The sequence below is a fragment of the Carcharhinus amblyrhynchos genome, chromosome 4 (genome assembly GCF_965287045.1).
Source record: "Carcharhinus amblyrhynchos chromosome 4, sCarAmb.v2.hapA, whole genome shotgun sequence".
NCBI classification, from domain to species: Eukaryota; Metazoa; Chordata; class Chondrichthyes; order Carcharhiniformes; family Carcharhinidae; genus Carcharhinus; species Carcharhinus amblyrhynchos.
Window position 1 is genome coordinate 79,129,360 of NC_137327.1, and position 20,401 is coordinate 79,149,760.

The 20,401-nt window shown below is 42.0% G+C and overlaps 1 protein-coding gene across 1 annotated transcript in view; it reads right to left on the reverse strand.

Moving 5' to 3' along the window:
- Positions 1 to 20,401, reverse strand: part of kdrl (kinase insert domain receptor like) — a 182,221-nt gene that overhangs the window by 94,127 nt on the left and 67,693 nt on the right. Inside the window, exons 5-8 of the mRNA XM_080187404.1 lie at positions 8,622 to 8,781; positions 7,323 to 7,462; positions 3,477 to 3,636; positions 531 to 648 (exon numbers count right to left, since the gene is read on the reverse strand). Of these exons, the coding sequence (XP_080043530.1) occupies positions 531 to 648; positions 3,477 to 3,636; positions 7,323 to 7,462; positions 8,622 to 8,781 (578 nt within the window). The remainder of the gene's footprint in view (positions 1 to 530; positions 649 to 3,476; positions 3,637 to 7,322; positions 7,463 to 8,621; positions 8,782 to 20,401) is intronic.

The following is a 20,401-nucleotide window of genomic DNA, read 5'->3' on the forward strand; positions in this document are numbered from 1 at the left end:
GTTGTGAAGTTTGAATAGAAAACAACGGTAAATAGACCAACTGATCAGGCAGTTCAGCAGTTCAAACACTACCCTGTGCCAATTTGTAGCCAGGACATGAGTAAACGCCCTCATCATCCTTTGCTGGGCAGTCAAAAGGACATCCAGCATCTCATTATTGTCCAATGGTTCCAGCTGGAATGTGCATGGCTAGAGAATTGGTGGCTACAGAGAGTTGGGGTAAATTTTCAGATCCTGCATATCGCAGGAATCGTTGTGGGCGAGATGGAAAATTTGGCAGATCATTTAAAGGTCCTTTGACCTTGGGTGGAAACCATCTGAACCTATTGTCCTTCTGTGAATAGACTGTTGATCCATGCTATCTGGATTTAAACAGCAAGGACAGTCATTTGGCAAAAGAAAACATTGGGAAACTACATGCCAGTATGTCTTCACCTGTAGGAAAATATGAGAGAATAAAAAAAGACTTTCAAATCAATAAGCTCATGAGAAAGTGGAATTTGTAGATGAATCAAAATGATGGATGTTACCAGGACACTTCTGGAGTTGGGAATGCATTCACTTTCACAGCTAGTTTCACAGGCTTTCCTCCAGCTGTAACATACACAGGGCTCTGAATTTTGAAACCTCCTTCAATAAAGGGCTTATCTGAAATTGGAAGAGAAAAAATATCATTGTTAGCAGATAGTGCCAGTTAGGTGCATTGGCTATTCTAAATTCCTCTCAGTGAATCTAAACAGGCGCCAGAGTGTGGCGACTCGGGGATTTTCACAGTAGCTCCATTGCAGTGTTAATGTAAGCCTATTTGTGACACTAATAAGTAAAGTAAAGATGAAAACAAAATAAAAGATAAATAAAAAATGTGAGGCAGCATGTCGAATGAACCAAGTTGAGGCTGGCTGAAAGCAGTTGTGCGGTGGAACTGAAGCTGTCATACCACGGTTTCTGCTGATGTTACTTTGGATGGCCAGAAAACCCTCATAGAAATTCCAGGGGTTTACATCTAGTTTCACAGTAATTTGGCCATGCTTGCCACTTCTGTTGCTTTCAGGAATGTATTTTAAAGCAGCTTTAATGCACAGCTTAAAAAGTGTCGTAAGGAACTGAACCTTGGCACACTTCACTGGCTTTTTTCCGGAAGTCATCCTATGTGTTACACGTTGGCAGTGAAAGTGACATACGTATGTCAAACCAGTAGAAAGTTCTACACCTCTGTTATTTTATTCAGCACCATGTTTGCAAAAAGAGCTGCTTGTTTCTCTCACCACGGGTGCTGCCAGATTTGCTGAGAATTTTCAGCCACTTTTGTTTTTATTGCAATGAATTCAGCATGTGGATGTCACTGACAGTAGAGATGAGTCTGCCATGTGGAGAGAAGTGGTTCCCAACTGATAAGGCAACCTTAAGTTATACATTCCAGGTAGTAAATGAACACAATAGAGGCCAGAATTCTCAAGCTGTTCATGCCAATGGGATCACCTGGTCCTGCCAATGGAAACCTACGGCAGACATGTGCCAGACAGCATGGGCTGCAGTCAATGGGAAATCCCATTTGGAATGCTTTGATGGAATCTACCTCCACTAAGCTCTCAGGCAGCGCATTCCCTAACCACGCAAAAAAGCTTTTCCTCATATCGCTTTTGCTTCTTTTACTAATTATTTTAAACCTGCGCCCTTTCATTTTTGATCCTTTTGCAAGCGGAAACAGTTTCGCCCCATCTGCTCCGCCGAGAACCAAGGTGGCTGCCTCCTGTCACAAGAAGGACATTGCAGAGAGGCCAGAGACCCCCCCCCCCACCAGCCCTCGCAGGTTGTTTTCCACAGACTCTGGTGGACTAGCTTGTATGGCAGCCATTTTCCCCAGAATTTCCTTTGACTTGTGGAAAAGATTCATAATAATTGACCCAGGGATGGGAATTTAAAGTTATGAAGATAGATTGGAGATGTTAGGATTGTTTTCCTTGGAGAAAGGCAAGTTGAGAGGAGATTTGATAGAGGTATTCAAGTTCATGACGACTGTCAGTGGGAATCTTCCGGTCATGCCACAGTTGACCCCTGCCATGGGTTCCCTGATGGCACAATGCTGGCAAGGAACATAAATCATCATCGATTACAGCAGGACTGGAAGACCATGCTGGTGGCCAATAGTGGGCCACCCCTGTCGTGGGGGATGCTGGAGAATTCCGTTCATTGTCCCTGCCACAACTTCCTTCCCTAGACACCAACTCCAATCCTCTTCCTTGCAGCAGTCCCAGAGCTGAACCAGATTGCTCACAACCTGGGCATGCTACCTGACCATGAGATAAAATTTTGATCACTTTTCTCTTTCAAGACAACCTACTTTCACCTCTATTATAGTGACAAATTACACCCCTGGCTCAGCTTCTTTGCTGCTAGAACCCCCATTCCTACTTTTGTTACTGCAAGAGTGTGCTTACTGGCTGATCTCCACATCTCCTATACTACTTACCTTTGCTTATTGCTAGCTCTGTTGTCCTTATCCTAACTCGTACCAGGTCCTGGTCACCCAGCAGTGTGCTGCTCACTGCCAGGAAATACCTCACTTCTCAAGTTCTAACTTTTTTCTGTAGTCTGTTCTGCTCCGACAAGACTTTGAGATCCCTGCGCTTCTCCAATCTATGTGCAGCTCAAATTTTATTTGCTATCAAGACCTGAAGCTCTAGAATTCCATTCTTAAACTCTCCACTTTTCTACATCCCTCTCCTCTTTTAAGAAATGTTTCTCCTTTATGAAACTCTTTGAAGCTCTTTGTTCCAGCTTTTAGTCATCAGTCCTAATATCCCCTTACGTGTCAGTTTGCTGATAATTACTTCTGTGAAATGCCTTGGGGATATTATACGATCTCAAATCTGCTACATAAATATACATTGTTGCCATATTGATTATTTCTAATGTATCAAATCGAGATGAAGGAATTAAAAATAATATGGACGGTGGCATCATGGTTAGCACTGCTGCCTCCCAGTGCCAGGGACATAGGTGTGATTCCCTGCTTGGGTCAATGTCTGTTTGGTGTCGACACATTCTCCCCATGTCTACATGGGTTTCCTCTGGGTGCTCCGGTTTCCTTCCACAGTCTGAAGGATGTGCTGGTTAGGTGCATTCGTCATGCTAAATTCTCCCTCAGTCTACCCAAACAAATGCCAGAATGTGGTGACTAGGGCATTTTCACAGTAACTTCATTGCATTGTTAATGTAAGCCCTATTGTGACACTAATAAATACACTTTAAAAAAATGAAAACGTGAATGACAAGCTGCCTAGAGGCTTTAGAAGATATAAACAACTCAATGTTCCCCAAAACTGAGTAGGATTAGAAATTAAGAAAAACTTCATGCTATTGGTATATTGTATAACCAACCATCAGGATGCACCAAGAAGTACCTGATAGTGGTGCAGGTTGATTTACTGCCCCATTCAAAGCCACGTTAATGAAATGCGTTTAAAATAACTTACCAATGACGTTAACTTTAGTCTTGGTTTGCGATGTATTTTTGTTCAATACTTTGCATGTGTACGTTCCTTTGTCATTTCGCTGAATGTCTTTCAGAGTTAGAATACTGTAGTATACAGATGTCATTTCCCGTTTCTTTTCAATGGCATGTGTCCGATTCACCTGTGAATAAAGAGAATTATGCATTTCAATCGTACTAATATGCTAAAGCTCCTCACGAAAACAAACACTCATTTGAGGCATTGAAATGGCTTCCCCCCTGTGCTGTTTGTTGAGCGAGAGAAACATAAATGGATATTCAGTTACTAATAGTTACTGTTTTTGCATGTTGAAATTTTATGGGGACAAAACTTGATAGTCCCTGATAGCAGTTGTGGGGATAATGATGTATGATTAATTTGTTTTCTGATGCAGGCAACATGCCAGCTACGTACTGCATGTCAGTTTACATGACTGTTGCATGCAGCATTAATATGGAGCATTAATTGTGCTGTTAAGTAGCTGCATACATCAGTAGGGGGTTGGTCTAAAATTGTGAGAGACTAGCATGTTTAAAGCTGGCTTGCTTCACTTGAATCATAGAATCATAGAAACCCTACAGTGCAGAAAGAGGCCATTTGGTTCATCGACTCTGCACCGACCACAATCCCATCCAGGCTACACCCATATCCCTACATATTTATCCACTAATCCCTCTAACCTACACATCTTAGGGTACTAAGGGGCAATTTTTTAGCATGGCCAATTAACTTAACCTGCATACCTTTGGACTGTGGGAGGAAACCGGAGCACCTGGAGGAAACCCACACACACACAAGGAGAATGTGCAAATTCCACACAAACAGTGACCCAAGCCAGGAACCGAACCCAGGTCCCTGGAGCTGTGAAGCAGCAGTGCTAACCACTGTGCTACTGTGCCACCTGAAGCCAGCCGTGAAGAAAGCCTGCACCTCATTGTGGAGATGCATCCTTGCTGGATCAGTGTTGGGAGTGGCTGGGGAAGATAGTCTGACCAAATGAAGAGTAGAAGGGTTAATTATGGTGCGGGGAGGTGGGGAGGGGGAGGCTGGTGGTGGGAGGGTGCCGGGGTGGGGGGGGGCTGCTGGTGGGGGCAGTGGGAATGCGCTCCAAGACTCTCGTCACTGTTTCTCTAGATTTCCTTCTGCTTGAGATCCCTTAATTGAGAAGACAATAACGAAGAGTAATATGATCAGAAGCCAGGAAGCCCTGTAGATAAACCTTGCAAAGGCAGTGAGACCAGATAACGATCACGGCCAATGGCAGAAGTCAACCCCCAAGGACCTGTATGCGATGCCTCAAAAACATCAATGAGTTCACAAGTGATCAAGGTCAGGGAAGGTATCTTCAAATGCCATATCCCACCAAGTGCACCAGCAGTGTCATGCTCTGCTCAATATGGACCACACTCCCACCTATCGACAATCTCTGCTGATCATAATCTGTACCTCACATTCATAACATCACCTTACCCTCACACTGCCACCGACCTCACATCCACATCTCAGAGCTCACACATGGCCTGCTATTCAACATGACACTGATATATGTCCCTTGCTTTTGAAGGAATGGGTGGTACGTTACTGGTACCAGGGTACCAGGCATTGACCTGCATGATTCTCTGCATGTGGTCAAACCCCAGCTGGACATTGAGGGAGTGGAATCCCTGTTGTTAATGACATATCACAAGAGTGGTCATGCACTATCTGCAAAGCATTGTGGCACTCTGTACCACAGGGTCACCTGCAATCTTTCTAAAGCTGCATCCTTTTTCTGCCAGATTCACTCTGACAAGAGGGTGAAATGTACCAAGATCTATCAAGAATAGTACAGCAGGCTCAAAGGGCTGAGTGGCCTATTCCTTCTTCTAGTTTCTTTGTTTCTGTCTTGGAATACAGTCTCAGTGACCTCCTTAATGCCAGTCGGAGCATGTTGTTAATATCATCTGCTCGAGCTTAGAGGGAGAAAGCATCATCATGGTGACCTTCACAGCCATCAGGAATCCAGTCCTCACCCTGTTCTGAGGTTGCAGATGTGGCTGCTATAGTTGGCAGATTTCAGTAAGGAAATTTGTGAAGTGTAGTTGTTGATTCACCATTCCTTGCTGAGGTTCAGACAGGAGAGTTGCTCCCTGAATACCCTGTACAAATATGGCCCCCTGCTGAGAATATAGCTTCACCTCCTCCTCCTCCATCTTCCAGCAACTTGCCCTGCTCTGTGTCAACTTGGCTCCTTCATTCTGCCACGCTGGAGTTCAACAGGAATTCATACTGGTGCACCCATATCTGGGAGAAAGTGGCTTGTGCAGTATTCTTGAAGACAGGACAGAGTCATTCAGCAAATGCCATACCTCTCCCTGTCAGCTTGAGCAACTTTAAACAACTCTAAAAGCCAATAAACTTTTTGAAAATAAAATGTTGGATAAATTCAGCAGGTCTGGCAGCATCTGTGGAGAAACAAAGTTTCAAGTCTAAATGACCCATTTACAGATGCTGCCAGACCTGCTGAGTTTATCCTGAATTTTCTGCATATATTTCAGATTTCCAGCATCTGCACTATTTTGTGTTTAAAGACTTGTAAAATCACAGCAGTAGTGACTAGAAATCATTCAGTAATTAATCTCAAAGCAGTTTATGATCTATTTCTTAGCACTATTGGGACAGCCTTGCTGCTGCTGAATAAATGTTCAGCTGTGCTTGTTTAAGAGAAAATGGCAGATTAAGTGTTGAGGTCAATGGCATGGTGGCACAGTGGTTAGCACTGCTGCCTCACAGTGCCAGGGACCCAGGTTCAATTCCGGCCTTTGGTCACTGTCTGTGTGGAGTTTTCACATTCTCCCCATGTCTGCAAGGGTTTCCTCGGGGTGCTCCGGTTTTCTCCCACAGTCCAAAGATGTGCGAGTTAGGTTGATTGGCCATGCTAAGTTGACTTTTAGTCAGGAGGATTAGCAGGGTAAATGTCTGGTGTTGTGAGAATTGGGCCTGGGTGGGATGTGGTTGGCACAGATTCGAGTGGCCGAATGGCCTCTTTCTATACTGTAGGGATTCTGTCAAATTGGCAACGTGGTCTCAATATGGGACATTGTGACCCACCCTCTCTGCATACATCAGGTGAATGCTCCCTGCATACACTGAAACCATCAATAAAATGGCAATTGATGGGGCGGCACAGTAGCATGGTGGTTAGCACTGCTGCCAGGAATTTGGGTTCAATTCTGGCCTTGGATAACTGTCTTGGTGGAGACAGCACATTCTCCCTGTGTCTGCGTGGGTTTCCCCCCACAGTGCAAAGACGCGTGGGCTAGGCTGATTGGCTATGCTAAATGGCCTCTTAGTATCTGGGGGATTAGCAGGGTAAATACTTGGAGTGTGGGGATAGGGCCTGGGTGAGATTGTTGGCTTGATGTGTTGAATGGCCCCTTTCTGCACTGTAGGGGTTCTGTGATTCTCCTATGATTCTATGTGCATCAGAAGTGTGAGCACAAATCATAATTAGTTATTTGAGGTCTGTTAGGTTTATTAGTACAAATTCTTGTATTATGCCAGAGAGATTTACCTTAAAAAATCCAAATGGAATTTTGTGGCAGTGTATGCTTTTCCGATTGCATGAAATCAAAAGCTTTTACCCAGAAATTAGATTTGTCTTTTCTCGTGGATGAAGGTTCAATATGTTTGACTAGCATTCCTTTGATATTTCAATGCAGCATTAACATAGCAGACATAGGAATGACATTAATGTAATGTGCTAGCAGTTATTTAGAAACTTTTGTGTCAAAATATTAATAAAAAACCTGGTAAATGTACTTCAAGATGACATAAGTTAGGACTTACTGCTTTGCCAGGGTACTCCCACTGAAATTCAGGCCTGGCATTCAAAGGCATTTTTGCTGTGCACTTGATGGACAGTGTATCCCCAGACAACACCTTGATTCTTGCACTGGTATTGAGGTGAATATGTTCCACCCCTTCAACTGAGGATAAAAACCAAAATATAATATACATGCAATAAAACACAATAATCAATTACTTGACCTGAGGTTAGAAAACAAATGACAAAGGAATAGTGCAACATTTTTCGTCTTGCACTGTTATGAATAATTTAGTTGAACAAACTGGGAATCAGATACCGGATATTAATTGCATATTAGCTGCATTTAACTGTAGATAATGGGCATTAGCTGGAGATTCACTGACAGCCTTATACATAGGAATTGTAGTCAGTGATGGTTTATAGCAGGGAGCATAGATGCCTTCCACGCAGTTGACCCAGTTTTGATTCCCAGCCCTTGCAAAATATATGGTAACTGTATGAAACTGTTCATGGGGTTGGGAGGTATCATGTTTGTCATATGTGTCCCTGTAAATAAATTCTTATAAAACTTTGTAAAGATTGGCTTCAGTTCTACCATGCACCACCTTGTTTGCCAGAGTAGAACAGTATCCGTTTTTGTTTGGTGGAAATTCGTAATCACCAAGGTGAAGGATAGTCATAGCATCATAGAGGTTTACAGCATGGAAACAGGCTATTTGGCCCAACTTTTGCATGCCGTCCTTTTTTTTAACTACTAAGCTGGTCCCAATTGCCTGCATTTGGCCCAAATACCTATCTTACCCATGTAACTGTCTAAATGCTTTTTAAAAGACAAAATAGTACACAAGAAGCATATGGTACTTCTCTGTGTGTTCTAAGCAGTGTCTAAATGATGCACATTTATGTTGTGTTAAAGCTTAATTCAGATGTTAAATCACTCTGTCTCAAGAAATGTGTTTTTACTCTGGACCCAGAAGAACATTTTTATTGCCAATGCAAAATCCCTTTTATCTGATATGGAATTTCTTTGGAGAGCGAGAAGACATTCCCTTTCCCCCTTAGGCTTTGGTTTGCTGTGTGGCTACCTCAGTGAAAACAGCTGAAACTCATATTGCAAAATGCACTAAACTTGAGAAGACAGGCAAAGCTGCCACTTCCACCCAAAACAGGCCAGGAACTGACGTGTGACATTCAAAATAGGATCAGACAGTTAAAATCAAACAGACCCAGAATGGAAACTGATGACTGTGCACTCACATTGGCTTGAGAGGGAGAATTGAAATTAGCCCAGTGAATTCAGAATGAAAGAAAGCACTTACCTTCTTTGACTATCATAAAAGAAGATACAAAAGCCTGATTATCCACTGTAGTTTCGCAGTGCAGCATGCCAGATGGAATATATTCCAGGTTTCGAAGAATAAACCCCTTCTTAGGATCCCATATGACATTTATCCCGTTGGTTTCAAAGGTTATAAGGTCCTGTTTCTGGCAGAAATCATTATCTGTTACACTAAAGCCCGTGATAAACAAGCTAAAGTTGAATGATCATGTAGAAAGAAGTGAACATTTTTAGTGGGTATTCATTAAAGAATGAATTACTTACTAACACTCCATTTCATACTTGGGTAAAGTTACAATCTCTTAAATTTTTATTTTGTTTTATATTTCTAATCAATTAAAAAAGAGAAAAAATGTAAATGGCACCAAGTGTTATTTAATGCTCAGTTTCATTACAGCAATGTGAAATTTAAGAATGTCACTGTTCAAGGTTTAATCTAGAACTAGGGGGCACAGTTTCAAATCAAGGGTCTGGATTTTCATTCATGAAGTGAGTAGTGGGAGTTGGGAAAATTCTTGGTTCAGCCAGTCCGCTTTGGGAGAAGATCATAGAATCCCCACAGTACAGAAGGAGGCCATTTGGCCCATTGAGCCTACACTGACAACAGTCTCACCCAGGTGTCATCCCTGCACAGTTACCCTGCTAACCGACCTGACACTAACAGGCAATTTAGCATGGCCAATCAACCTAGCCTGCACATTTTTGGACTGTGGGAGGAAACCGGAGCACCCGGAAGGAACCCACACAGGTACAGGGAGAACATGCAAACTCCACAGTCACTTGAGGCCAGAATTGAACCTGGCGCTGTGAGGCAGCAGTGCGAACAATTGTGCCACCTTGTTACACGGATGTGATTTTCATTGTGTGCGAGTATGTGTCTGGGTTGGGTGGGGGATTGTGGGGGTGGGGAGAGTGTGGGAGTAAGTTTGGGGGGATTGAGGGCTTTGGGGAATGGTGGTGTTAGAGGAGGGAAGTGAGGGTACAAGTGAGGACAACCGATCCATTAAGAAATTTGGCAGCCACAGCCATCTAAGTGCTTTATACCAGTTAAAATAAAAACAGGTAACCCTCCAACCCTCATCTCCCACATCAAAATATCCCCCACTCACTCCACATGCACCATCCATGGCATCTCATGCCCCCATTCAGCCCCTTTTGCTTCTCAAGCCCCCCCATGCCAAGTTATCCCCTCCAAAAAAAATGACAAGGGCCATTTGAACTTACCTTTCAAAAGGTCCCTTTGTGGGGACAATGGTTTGCAACATCCCTGAAACTTGACTCATTGAACACTTAACCTGGTTCCATGAAATTTTCAGGGAATTAGGATGCGCTTTCCCTGACGTGCAGGCTCTGATGTTTGACCTAAACTAGCCACACTCTTAATAGGCGCTTCCAAACATTGGAAACCCTGGGAAGGGATTTGGGGATCCTGAAATCAGGTGCTAGCTGCCATTTCTAAGAAGCTCCCAAGTCATCTTTGCTTGGCGAAAATTCAGCTTAAGGATTTGTCCATTTTAGATGGAGGTGATGAGAATTCTTTCCATCAGAATGTCATTGGTGTTTGGAATTCTCTTTCCTAGCAAGCAGTGGAAACTAGGCCATTTAATATATTCAGGTTTGAATTGGACAGATTTTTGATTGGCCAGGCAGTCGAGGTTTTTGGAGGCAGACAGAAAAGTGGTGTTAAAGCCACAATTCGATCAGCATTGATTGCAATGGTGGAGCAAGCTTGAGGGGGAGAAGGTCTTTTCCTACTCTTATTTCTTATGTTTATATACAGGATATTGAATTATCCTTATTTCCCCTTACATTGGTATTTTTGAGATTATCATGATGAGTGCAGGATGCAAAGCTTCAACACATGTCATTTTCAGCAATGCTCAAGTTCTATTTGTCCAAATGACTATTTTTCTTTTCTTGAGTTGTGAATATAAATGTCTATAGAAAATAGCATATTAATAGTTTTTAGGAAAAGGCTTCTACAAGAAACTGATCACAGTAGTTCCCCACTAAGTGCATATCCAATTTTTATGTATCTTCCCAACTAAGAGTTGAGGAGAAACTACTTCTCTCAAAGGGTTGTGAATCTGTGGAATTTGCTACTCCAAAATATGGTGAATTCTGGGACAGTGAGTAAATTTAAGAAAGAGTTAGATAGATTTTTAATTGGTAATGGGTTAAAGGGTTATGGGGAGAAGGCAGGAAAATGGGGATAAGGAGCATATCAGCCATGATCGAATGGCGGAACAGACTCCATGGGCTGAATGGCCTAATTCTGCTCCTGCATCTTATGAATTTAGGAACTAAAATGAATAAAGGACAGAATGACTTGCACATTTACAATTTTACAGTGAAAACAAACAATTTTAAAACTTGAGAAAATTAACCTAATTTAAAACTTTCCCTTCTTTTCCAAATGTCTAAATACTTTATATAACTGATTCTGCTTAAATAAACATATTTATTTTCAGGAACCTCCACGGTTCTCACTTTCTTCAAACTACCATCAGAATTTCACCGTTTCTGATGGTACTCTCTCAGATATACACATGCATAAAAAAGTGCTGCTGCTCTAACCATTCATGACGCATTGAAAATATATAAAGATGAAACCACCACAAAATGATCAATATCATACATTAAAATTGAATACGTGCTTATGGTGCCCTAACTTACAGGGCTACGGACCAAGAGCTGGCTGGTATTAGGGTGGTTAGTTCTTGCACAGCTAGCATAGACAACATGGGCTGAATGGCCTCCACCCATGCTGCAAATGTTTCTCTCTTTCTTTGTCCCTCATACGTGCATGGCAGCCAAAACAATATCAAAAGTGAGGTCAAAGCTGAACATTTGAAGTGAGGGTCAAACTTTGAGTTCCAAAGTAAGGCTAGGTCTTTGAAATCAGAAGTTAAAGGAAGCATTTTGAGCACATGAACAATTTTACGAATAAACTTGAAGCTGTTTGTCTTTATTATGCTAGAAGTTCCTATTTTAATATAATTTCTTTTGGTTACTGATTGGACACGATATTGTAATACAGCAACAGAAAATTACATCATTTGGTGGAAGTTATTTGGTCTGTCATTCATGTTTGAAGGATCTGTCATGTTTAGTTCCAAAACCTCTGCATTTTGCCATTATAAATGCCTCATGCTGGAAGGCATTTGCCAACATATTTTGTTTGATTTTATTGATTCCTGGACTCTGGCTTATTTACAGTTTTACTAGCAACTCTTTATTGATTTTTGATTCAAAATAACAAGTAGAGAGGAAAACCACCAGTTTGTAATTTCTGGACACATTTGTCATTGGTAAACTTACAAAATTTTCAGTCAAAATTTGTGACTTTTAGTAAGTATGATTTTTGAAGTAATCAGGTGCAAGTCCCGCAGGCACTTTGCTCGTCTAACACTTAGAGTATTTTGATACTTTACACATACAATTCAGATGCTCAGTTTTATAGATCATTTTAGGGTTCTCCTTATTGAAGCAATAGCAACTGCATTTATTATTGCTGATATCAAATTTACATTCAGATAAAGTTTAACAACTCAATCCCTACTTATAACTTTCACCTCGTAAAGCTGACTTACATTTTCAATATAGTCGCATCAAGTTATGTTAACAGAAATGTGGTGAGAACGTACTTGGATTGAAACATTCACTTATGTCAGTGAGTGTTGAGAAATTCCAAAGTCTGCACTCTAAAATTGACGTGCCATTATGGATATATAACATTGGTTTAATTTCCAAACTGAACTGCATATATTTTCATTAGCAATTTATTTTCTTTAGCTATTTTCACCTCTCCATGAAACACTTAAACTGATAGCATGCCTCACAGTCTCTTTCCAAACTCCTGGCATCACTGGGCATCTGGAATGTTTGAAATGGACCCCAATTCAGGCAATCACCATGTGTGCTGGGCAGATATACTCAGTTCAATCTCTTGATATATAAACAGACCAACATGATATTATAGGCTGGAAATTACTGGTGTCTGTTATGGGCAGCATGGTGGCACAATGGTTAGCACTGCTGCCTCACAGTACCAGGGAGCTGGATTCAATTCCTGGTTTGGGTCACTGTCTGTGCAAAGTCTGTGTGACCTCTGGGTGCTCTGGTTTCCTCCCGCGGTCCGAAAAATGTGCTGGTTAGGTGCATTGGCTATACTAAATTCTCTCAGTGTACCCGAACAATGCCAGAATGTTGCAACTAGGGTAGTTTCACAGTAACTTCATTGCAGTGTAAGCCTACTTGTAACACTAATAAATAAACTTTATTTTTAGACCAAGTCTAAGAACTTGAGAAAGAGTTTTACAAAAAAACACTGCCTGCCCATTCCCAAAGTAATCAGGCAAAACAGCAGAAGCAAGTGCGCAGCCTATAAAGGGCAATTAGGGATTGGCAATAAATGCTGGCCTGTGAACGAATGGAAAGAAACTTGTCAGAACTTCTATTACTGAATCCTGTGCTTTCTTTTGACAAATTTTGGCCAAATCTTATGGCCTTTCATGCTGGCGGGATTTTCTGATCCCGCTACGGTGAAAGGATAGTAAGTTGAGTGCCAAATTCTCCGTCCTCGTTTGCAGTGGCAGTGGGGTGTGAACGGGTGGTAAGATCGCACTCTACATCTTTCAGTTCCTTCGATGCAAGGTCCATAGTGTTCCATGTTCTGCCCTTATTTATCAATAAAATCTTCAACACTGTTCACGTAAAGTTATGCCTTCAGCTAGGAATTAGTTACATTAATTGGAAATCTGTTCCTCATACCCACTGTTATGGTGAAAAAAAAAATTCATTTTCATTTGATGCCTGTTAATTTTCTACATGAATGCTCTAGTTCTGCACTTGTAGCCCAAATTGAACAGACTGCTTTCATTTTTGCCATCTTTTCCTCTTAGCCTCTTAAAAATCTATATATGATATTCCCCCATGACTTACTGACAAAACACATTTGTTTTTATTTCTCCACTGATTTTAGTGACTGGGATTAAAACTCAGTACCTGTAGGCTATTGGTTAACAACAACATTCTTCACACTTAATCAATCTGGCAAGGTAAATCTAAAATATATATCAAATCCTACTTTACAAGTCAGAGATTTTGGTCAACTAACAAAGATGGAGAGATAAGCAACTTTAGGTTGACTGCTTAGGTTCACCAGTCATCCCTTGTTGCGAAGAATCACATGAGACAATGAGTATCAATTTGTAATGAATGCTAATAGATGCCTTCTTCATGTAAAGTTAATTTCATGTCATGTTAAAAAATGTTGAAATTAATGTGCCTGACATTTTCATTGTTGTATTTTGACATGAGAAGTAAATTCCGCATCCAATTATAGTTGAAAATTATTCTGGACATCAAAATAAACAATTTTCCCAAAAGATACATCATCATGTAAAAATTGGTTGACAAAATAATGACACAACCTGCCATTGGTCCCAAGTCTGTTGAGATTTTCATTTTTCTTTCAACAGCTGCGAATGGTAAACCATGGGAACCCCTCTGCACTGAGTTCCCATTCTTTCTTCCCACTAGTCAATCCCATAACCCCATTCCCTCCATTTATCTTGGAACTAGTTAGGGGGGTGTGGTGGTGGGGGGGAGGGCTACCCAATTGCCGACACCAATCAGGGTGACTACTTCAATCGAGTCAAGTCTGTAACTCTACAAGTCACATTGAAATAGAATCCACATCAACTCTGAAGATAATGAGGAACATGGTTCTATCTCTAACAAGATATTTCCATAGCTTTCTAATCTAATTTGCACAGCTTTGTGGTGATGTTATTTGCCCGGCTCTTGACTTTTTGGCTAAGATCAAGTGTAGTATCTGTTCTTAGAGAGCACACTCTGGGGTGGAACCATGAACAGGTAGGTGATGAGGCTAGCGCATTGTACCTTGGGTGTGCTGACACCTGTGATAATGGTTTGCTCAGACAAGGGTAAAAGATCACGGTAGTCAATGAGGTTAAACTGAGGCATTCCCTGATGCAATTTTTCAAAGCCATCTCGGTTTTTTGGCTAAGCGTCAAGCCAAAATTGGGGTGCAATTCCTCATCTTGTTAGATTGGATCTTGTATGACGAAGCCCAAGATGGGGTGCAATGCCTTGTCTTGTCAGTTGGATCTTGCTTGTTCCTCTCGTGGGGTCCATGAATTGGATTCAATTGGATTTGGTTTTTTTGGATGAAATAAAAATTTTAAGAAACATTTGCCTGCCCGATAAAGATAGCAGAAAAACCTGGCAAGTTTCAGCACTCAAACTTTTTTAAAAGCTGCCAGTCCACTTATCCTTGGGAGCAGGCAAGAAGAAGGCACAGAGCAGTTGTTTAGGGCGGACAATTGGGTTGCCCTCCCCCCACCACCACACCCCCCCAACTAGTTCCAAGATAAATGGAGGGAATGGGGTTATGGGATTGACTAGTGGGAAGAAAGAATGGGAACTCAGTGCAGAGGGACTACCACACCCCTTCTTTCCCAGGCTCCACCAAAGAAATTCTTACAGAGACTTGTGCACTCACTCTAGGCTGGAACTCCAGTGCAGTGCTAAGGGTGTGCTGCACTATAACAGGTGATGTTTTCCAGGAAGATGTGTCCTTCAGCAAAAACACATCCAACTTAAAAGAAGCCAATGTTTAAGAACCCCCAAAAATTTTTGCTAACAGACAGTTCACAATGAAAAATTTCCAGAAATTGACCCTTTTTTAATTCATTTGTGGGACATGGGTATTGCTAGCTGGCCAGCATTTATTGCCCATCCCTAATGCCCTTGAGAAGGTGATGGTGAGCTGTCTTCTTGAATCGCTGCAGTCCATGTTCAAAGTGTTGACCCACAATGCCATTACAGAGGGAGTTCCAGGTTTTGACCCAACGACTGCAAAGGAACGGTGATGTATTTCCAAGTCAGTGGCTTTGAGGGGAACGTGCAGGTGATGGTGTTCCCATTCATTTACTGCCCTTGTCCTCTGAATGGAAGTAGTTGTGGGTTTGGCAGCTGCTAACTAAGTATCTTTGGTGAATTGCTGCTGTACATCATGTAGATAGTATCAACTGCCGCTACTGAGCATCGGTGGTGAGATATTGAATGTTTGTAAATGTGATGCCAGTCAAGTGAGCTGCTTTGTCCTGGATGGTGTCAAGCTTCTTGAGTGTTGTTACAGCTATACCCATGCAGTCAAGTGGGGAGTATTCCATCACACTCCTGACTTGAACCTTGTAAATGGTGGATAGGCTTTGGCGAGTCAGGAGGTGAGTTACTCATCACAATTATCCTAGCCCCTGGCCAGCTCTTATAGCTACTGTGTTTGTGTAGTGAGTTCAGTTGACTTTTGGGTCAATGGTAACCCCAAGGATGTTGACAGTGGGGGACTGGGTAACACCATTGAATGTCAAGGAATGCCTCCCAGCATTCCATGCAACCCTGGAACTGGACCCAAAGAAAACCTTGAAAACCTGACATAGACGCCAACTCTCCAAACCTGTGCCTTCATTCAATAAGATTATGGCTGACCTGGCTGTAGTCTCAACTCCATTTTGCCAGCTGACCCCATAACCATTGGTACCCTAAATCTCTACCTTCTTTCACATTGCAGCAATCTCATATCCTGGGTTGAGGAACTCTCCATTAACACAAGAAAGTCTTTTAATGGGGAAAATCTGAATTATCGCATCATCAGGTTTCACTTTCACAGTAAGCTTATATTAACACTGCAATGAAATTACTGTGAAAATTCCCTAGTTGCCACACTCTGGCGCTTGTTCGGGTGCACTGAGGGAGAATTTAGCATGGCCAATGCACCTAACCAGCACATCTTTTGGACTGAGGGGGGGAAACCGGAACACCCAAAGGAAACCCAGGCAGACAGGGAGAAAGTGTGCAGAATCTGCACAGACTGTGACCCAAGGCAGGAATCCAACCTGGATCCCTGGCACTGTGAAGCAGCAGTGCTAACCATTGTGCCACCATGCCACCCAGTGCCGCTCTATGGCACTATTTGGAAGAAGAGCAAGGAAATTCTACCCAGTTTACCTGCCGATATTTAGCCCTCAACCAACATCACTAAATTTTAAAACAAATTATTTGCCCAGGTATCACATTGTTGTTTTTGTGTATTTGCTGTCCACAAGTTGTCTGCTGCATTTCCCTGTGACAATACTTCAAAAGTATTTCATTGTCTGCAGAGTACATTGGGATATCCTAGGATCATGAAAGGTGTTATATAAATAAAATATCTTCTTCCTTTTTATACCTGGAATGACTTCTTTCATCCTTCTCACTTGCTACTGATCTGCAGCCTGTTGGGGAAACTGCAATGCCAACACTTTTCAGGGACCAGTTAAAACGTCATTGGGATGCCATTGGCTTGAAAGAGCCTTTCATATCTGTGTAATTTCTTCAGGCCTCTGCTTCTGAAATCAAATCTTCATCCTAATCAGAATCTGGCTTTGAAACTTCAAAATTGAAATAGCATCCTTGTTGGTGGTGAGTTAATGGGGGTTAATTTGGTAGATTAGACTATTGTAAAATTAGGCAGTACCTCATTTACCTGCAGAGCCACGGAGTTTAATAGTGGAAGGTGCACTATTCTGAGCAGATAATTCAACTGTGTTAATTTTAATAGGCCAGTTACCACCAGGCAGGTTGTGTTAAATTCAACCTTTCCACTTACCCTCTCACTAGCCACAAAAATGAAATCTTATTGCTCAGTATTTATCATCAATGGGTACTAACCAGTCCCAGAACTATAACACACCAGTTCTGAGGAGACACAGGCATTTAGTAGTATGAAAACAGGATGAAAAGGTGAAGTGTTGCAGTCACAGAGGATTTACTCCATCATGAGTGAACAATAATGGCAATTTCCAAAATTCCTTTTGCAAAATGGAAAGGGAAAATCTTGAGAATTTTGGGATACTTTGCCATGCAATGAGGGCTGGATTGAAACAAATAAAATAAAATTGCATTAGCCACACAGTGATTGATATGAAAGTGTCTGAGGAGAAGTTGTAACTCACTGTCTTACCACTAGTAGGCTGCATGTTCAAAATAAGTATCATCCTGCAGCTCAGTGGCCTCAGAACCAGTGCAACAATCATGTGGGCCAATGGGCTGACTTAGCCAGCAGCAAGTTAAGAGCAGAGAGGAAGCATTTTTGCTCTTCCTGGCCCCAGACAGTTTTGGAAAACTCTCTACTCCACACCAAAGAAGTGCAGGTTAGGTGGATTGGCATGCCAAATTGTCCCTTATTGTTTCAGGAGTGTAGGTTAGGGGCATAGTGGGGTAAATGTGTGGAGTAACAGGGATAGTGGGGATTGGGGGGTGGTCTTGCGTAAGCTGCTTTGTCAGAGGGTCGATGTTTACTTGATGGGCTGAATGGCCCCCTTTTGCACTATAGGGATCCTATGATCATACAGTTATCCCTCAACAATGCTTTTAGTTTGCACACTATTTGTGAGGCTTCCACAGGAAGGTATGGCTGCTCCAGCAAATAAGGTGTTGGTAAGTGGTGCATAGCAATTCTAATCCCTGCCAGTTTGTGGCAGTTTAAATTGAAATTGGCCCCTGTCTCTCTCAGGGAATAACTAGCCATTAGCTGGTCTGTGTTCTTTCACAGTCTAGGCCACTATCAGTACTGCAAACCATATCATCCCAGTCACCAAAATAATTCCATTCATTGGGTTTTTAAAAATATGTGGTTCGTTGGGATGTGATGACTCTGGGAATAGATTTAAATTCCTGAGAAATGACAGTGCATCCAACATAATAGTAGATTAAGTCTGTCACAATCGTTTCAAGAAAGCTATTTTTGAAGAGTTGAGGCAGTTTAGTTTTCACATAAACGCTTTGATGTCTGGGGACCCAACCATTTGAAGATTTCAATAGTTAAATCCGCCAACTTTATCTAGATCAACTCACCACCAACATTCAACAACATTGATGCTATTTCAGCTGTTTCAGAGTTAGATTCCCACTAGTATTAGAATTTAATTTCAGTGATTGGTTTAGATTTGGATTGTAGGGTGGGATCGTAGGAGTCAAGGACATGCCCCTCTCTAAACCAACAGGGATGAAGTGAAAATGGTCGAGAGCTTCAAGTTTCTAGGGGTTCAGATCACCAACAACCTGGTCCCTCCACACTGATGCTGTGGTTAAGAAAGCCCACCAACATCTCTACTTTCTCAGGAGGCTAAGGCAATTTTGATATGTCCACTGTGACTTTCATCAACTTTTACAGATGCACCACAGAAAGCATTCTTTCTGGTTGTTTCACAGCTTGGTATGTCTCCTGCTCTGACCAAGACTGCAAGAAACTAAAAAGGGTCATGAACAAAGCCCAATCCATCACGCAAACCAGCCTCCCATTCATTGACTCCACCTATACTTCTTGCTGCCTCAGAAAAGCAGCCAGTAAAATCAACAACCTCACACACCTGTCTTCCGTTGGGAAGAAGATACAAAAGTCTGAGGTCACATAGCAACCAACTCAAGAGCACTTCCTTCCCTGCTGCCATCAAACTTCTGAATGGACCTACCTTATATTAAGCTAATCTTTCTCTACACCCTAGCTATGACTGTAACACTATATTTTTCACCCATTCATTTCCTTCTTTATATATGGTATGCTTTATCTGTACAGTGTGCAAGAAACAATACATTTCACTGTATACCAGTACATGTGACAATAATAAATCAAATATTGAATGGCACGGAGTGGCGGGGTGGCACAGTGTTTAGCACAGCTGCCTCACAGTGCCTGGGATGTGGGCTCAATTCCCAACAAGGGTCACTGTCTATGTGGAGTTTGCACTTTCTCCCCATGCGTTCCCTCTGGCTGCTCCGGTTTCTTCCTGCAGTCAAAAGATGTGCAGATTAGGAGGATTGGCCATGCAAAATAACCTCTTAATGTCAGGGGGACTAGCTAGGATAAATGAAAGATGTTATGGGGGTCGGCAGTTGGTGGGATTGTGGTCGGTGCAGACTCAATGGGCCGAATAGCCTTCTTCTGCACTGTAGGATTCTGTGATTCTATGAACCAAATCAAATTAAAAACTTTTCTCCTTTTCTTCCTTAAGATAGCGACTCATTGCAGTCTGCAGGCTCGTGAGCAGTAATGACCCTAATAGACCTTTTGTACTTTAATCATGGGTGAAACTTAACAAAGAGTATTAGTAGTTTATGTTGTATGTGTGAGAGAGTGTGTGGAATGCTGCATCATATCCTCACTTATTGTTCCCACAAAGGCATTTCACAGGAATCACTAAGTCGTGATCAACAGTAGACACCCCAATGAATTATCTCCGGTGTTGTCGAGACTAAATTTAGTGCACTAACTGTTATGCAAACTAACTGTACAAAGACTGGGAATCACATCCAAGACTTGCTCATTGATGTGACTCAGTACATGGAGAACATCAGGCAAGCATTGTTGGCATTATTTATCAATACAAGATTGGAAAACGTTCAAGAAGGAAAAGGGCCCAGCACAACGTCAATACATTTTCATGCTTTCCTGGAATAGACGGCTTGTTTTAAGTTTGTAACATTTGAAGGCTTGGCAGAGGATGTTTGTAAGTGGGATGCTGAAACTCTCCTGTCGCTTCCTTTCACAAAGCAGGAAGCAGACAGCTTGTCTCTGTGACACTCAGACAGTGGGACCTGGGAACCAACCCAAATGTCTCTATTACTCAGTAACACACAAGGAGAGGTAAAACATTAACCACGGTCATTTAAGAACAGATATTGAGATGCATA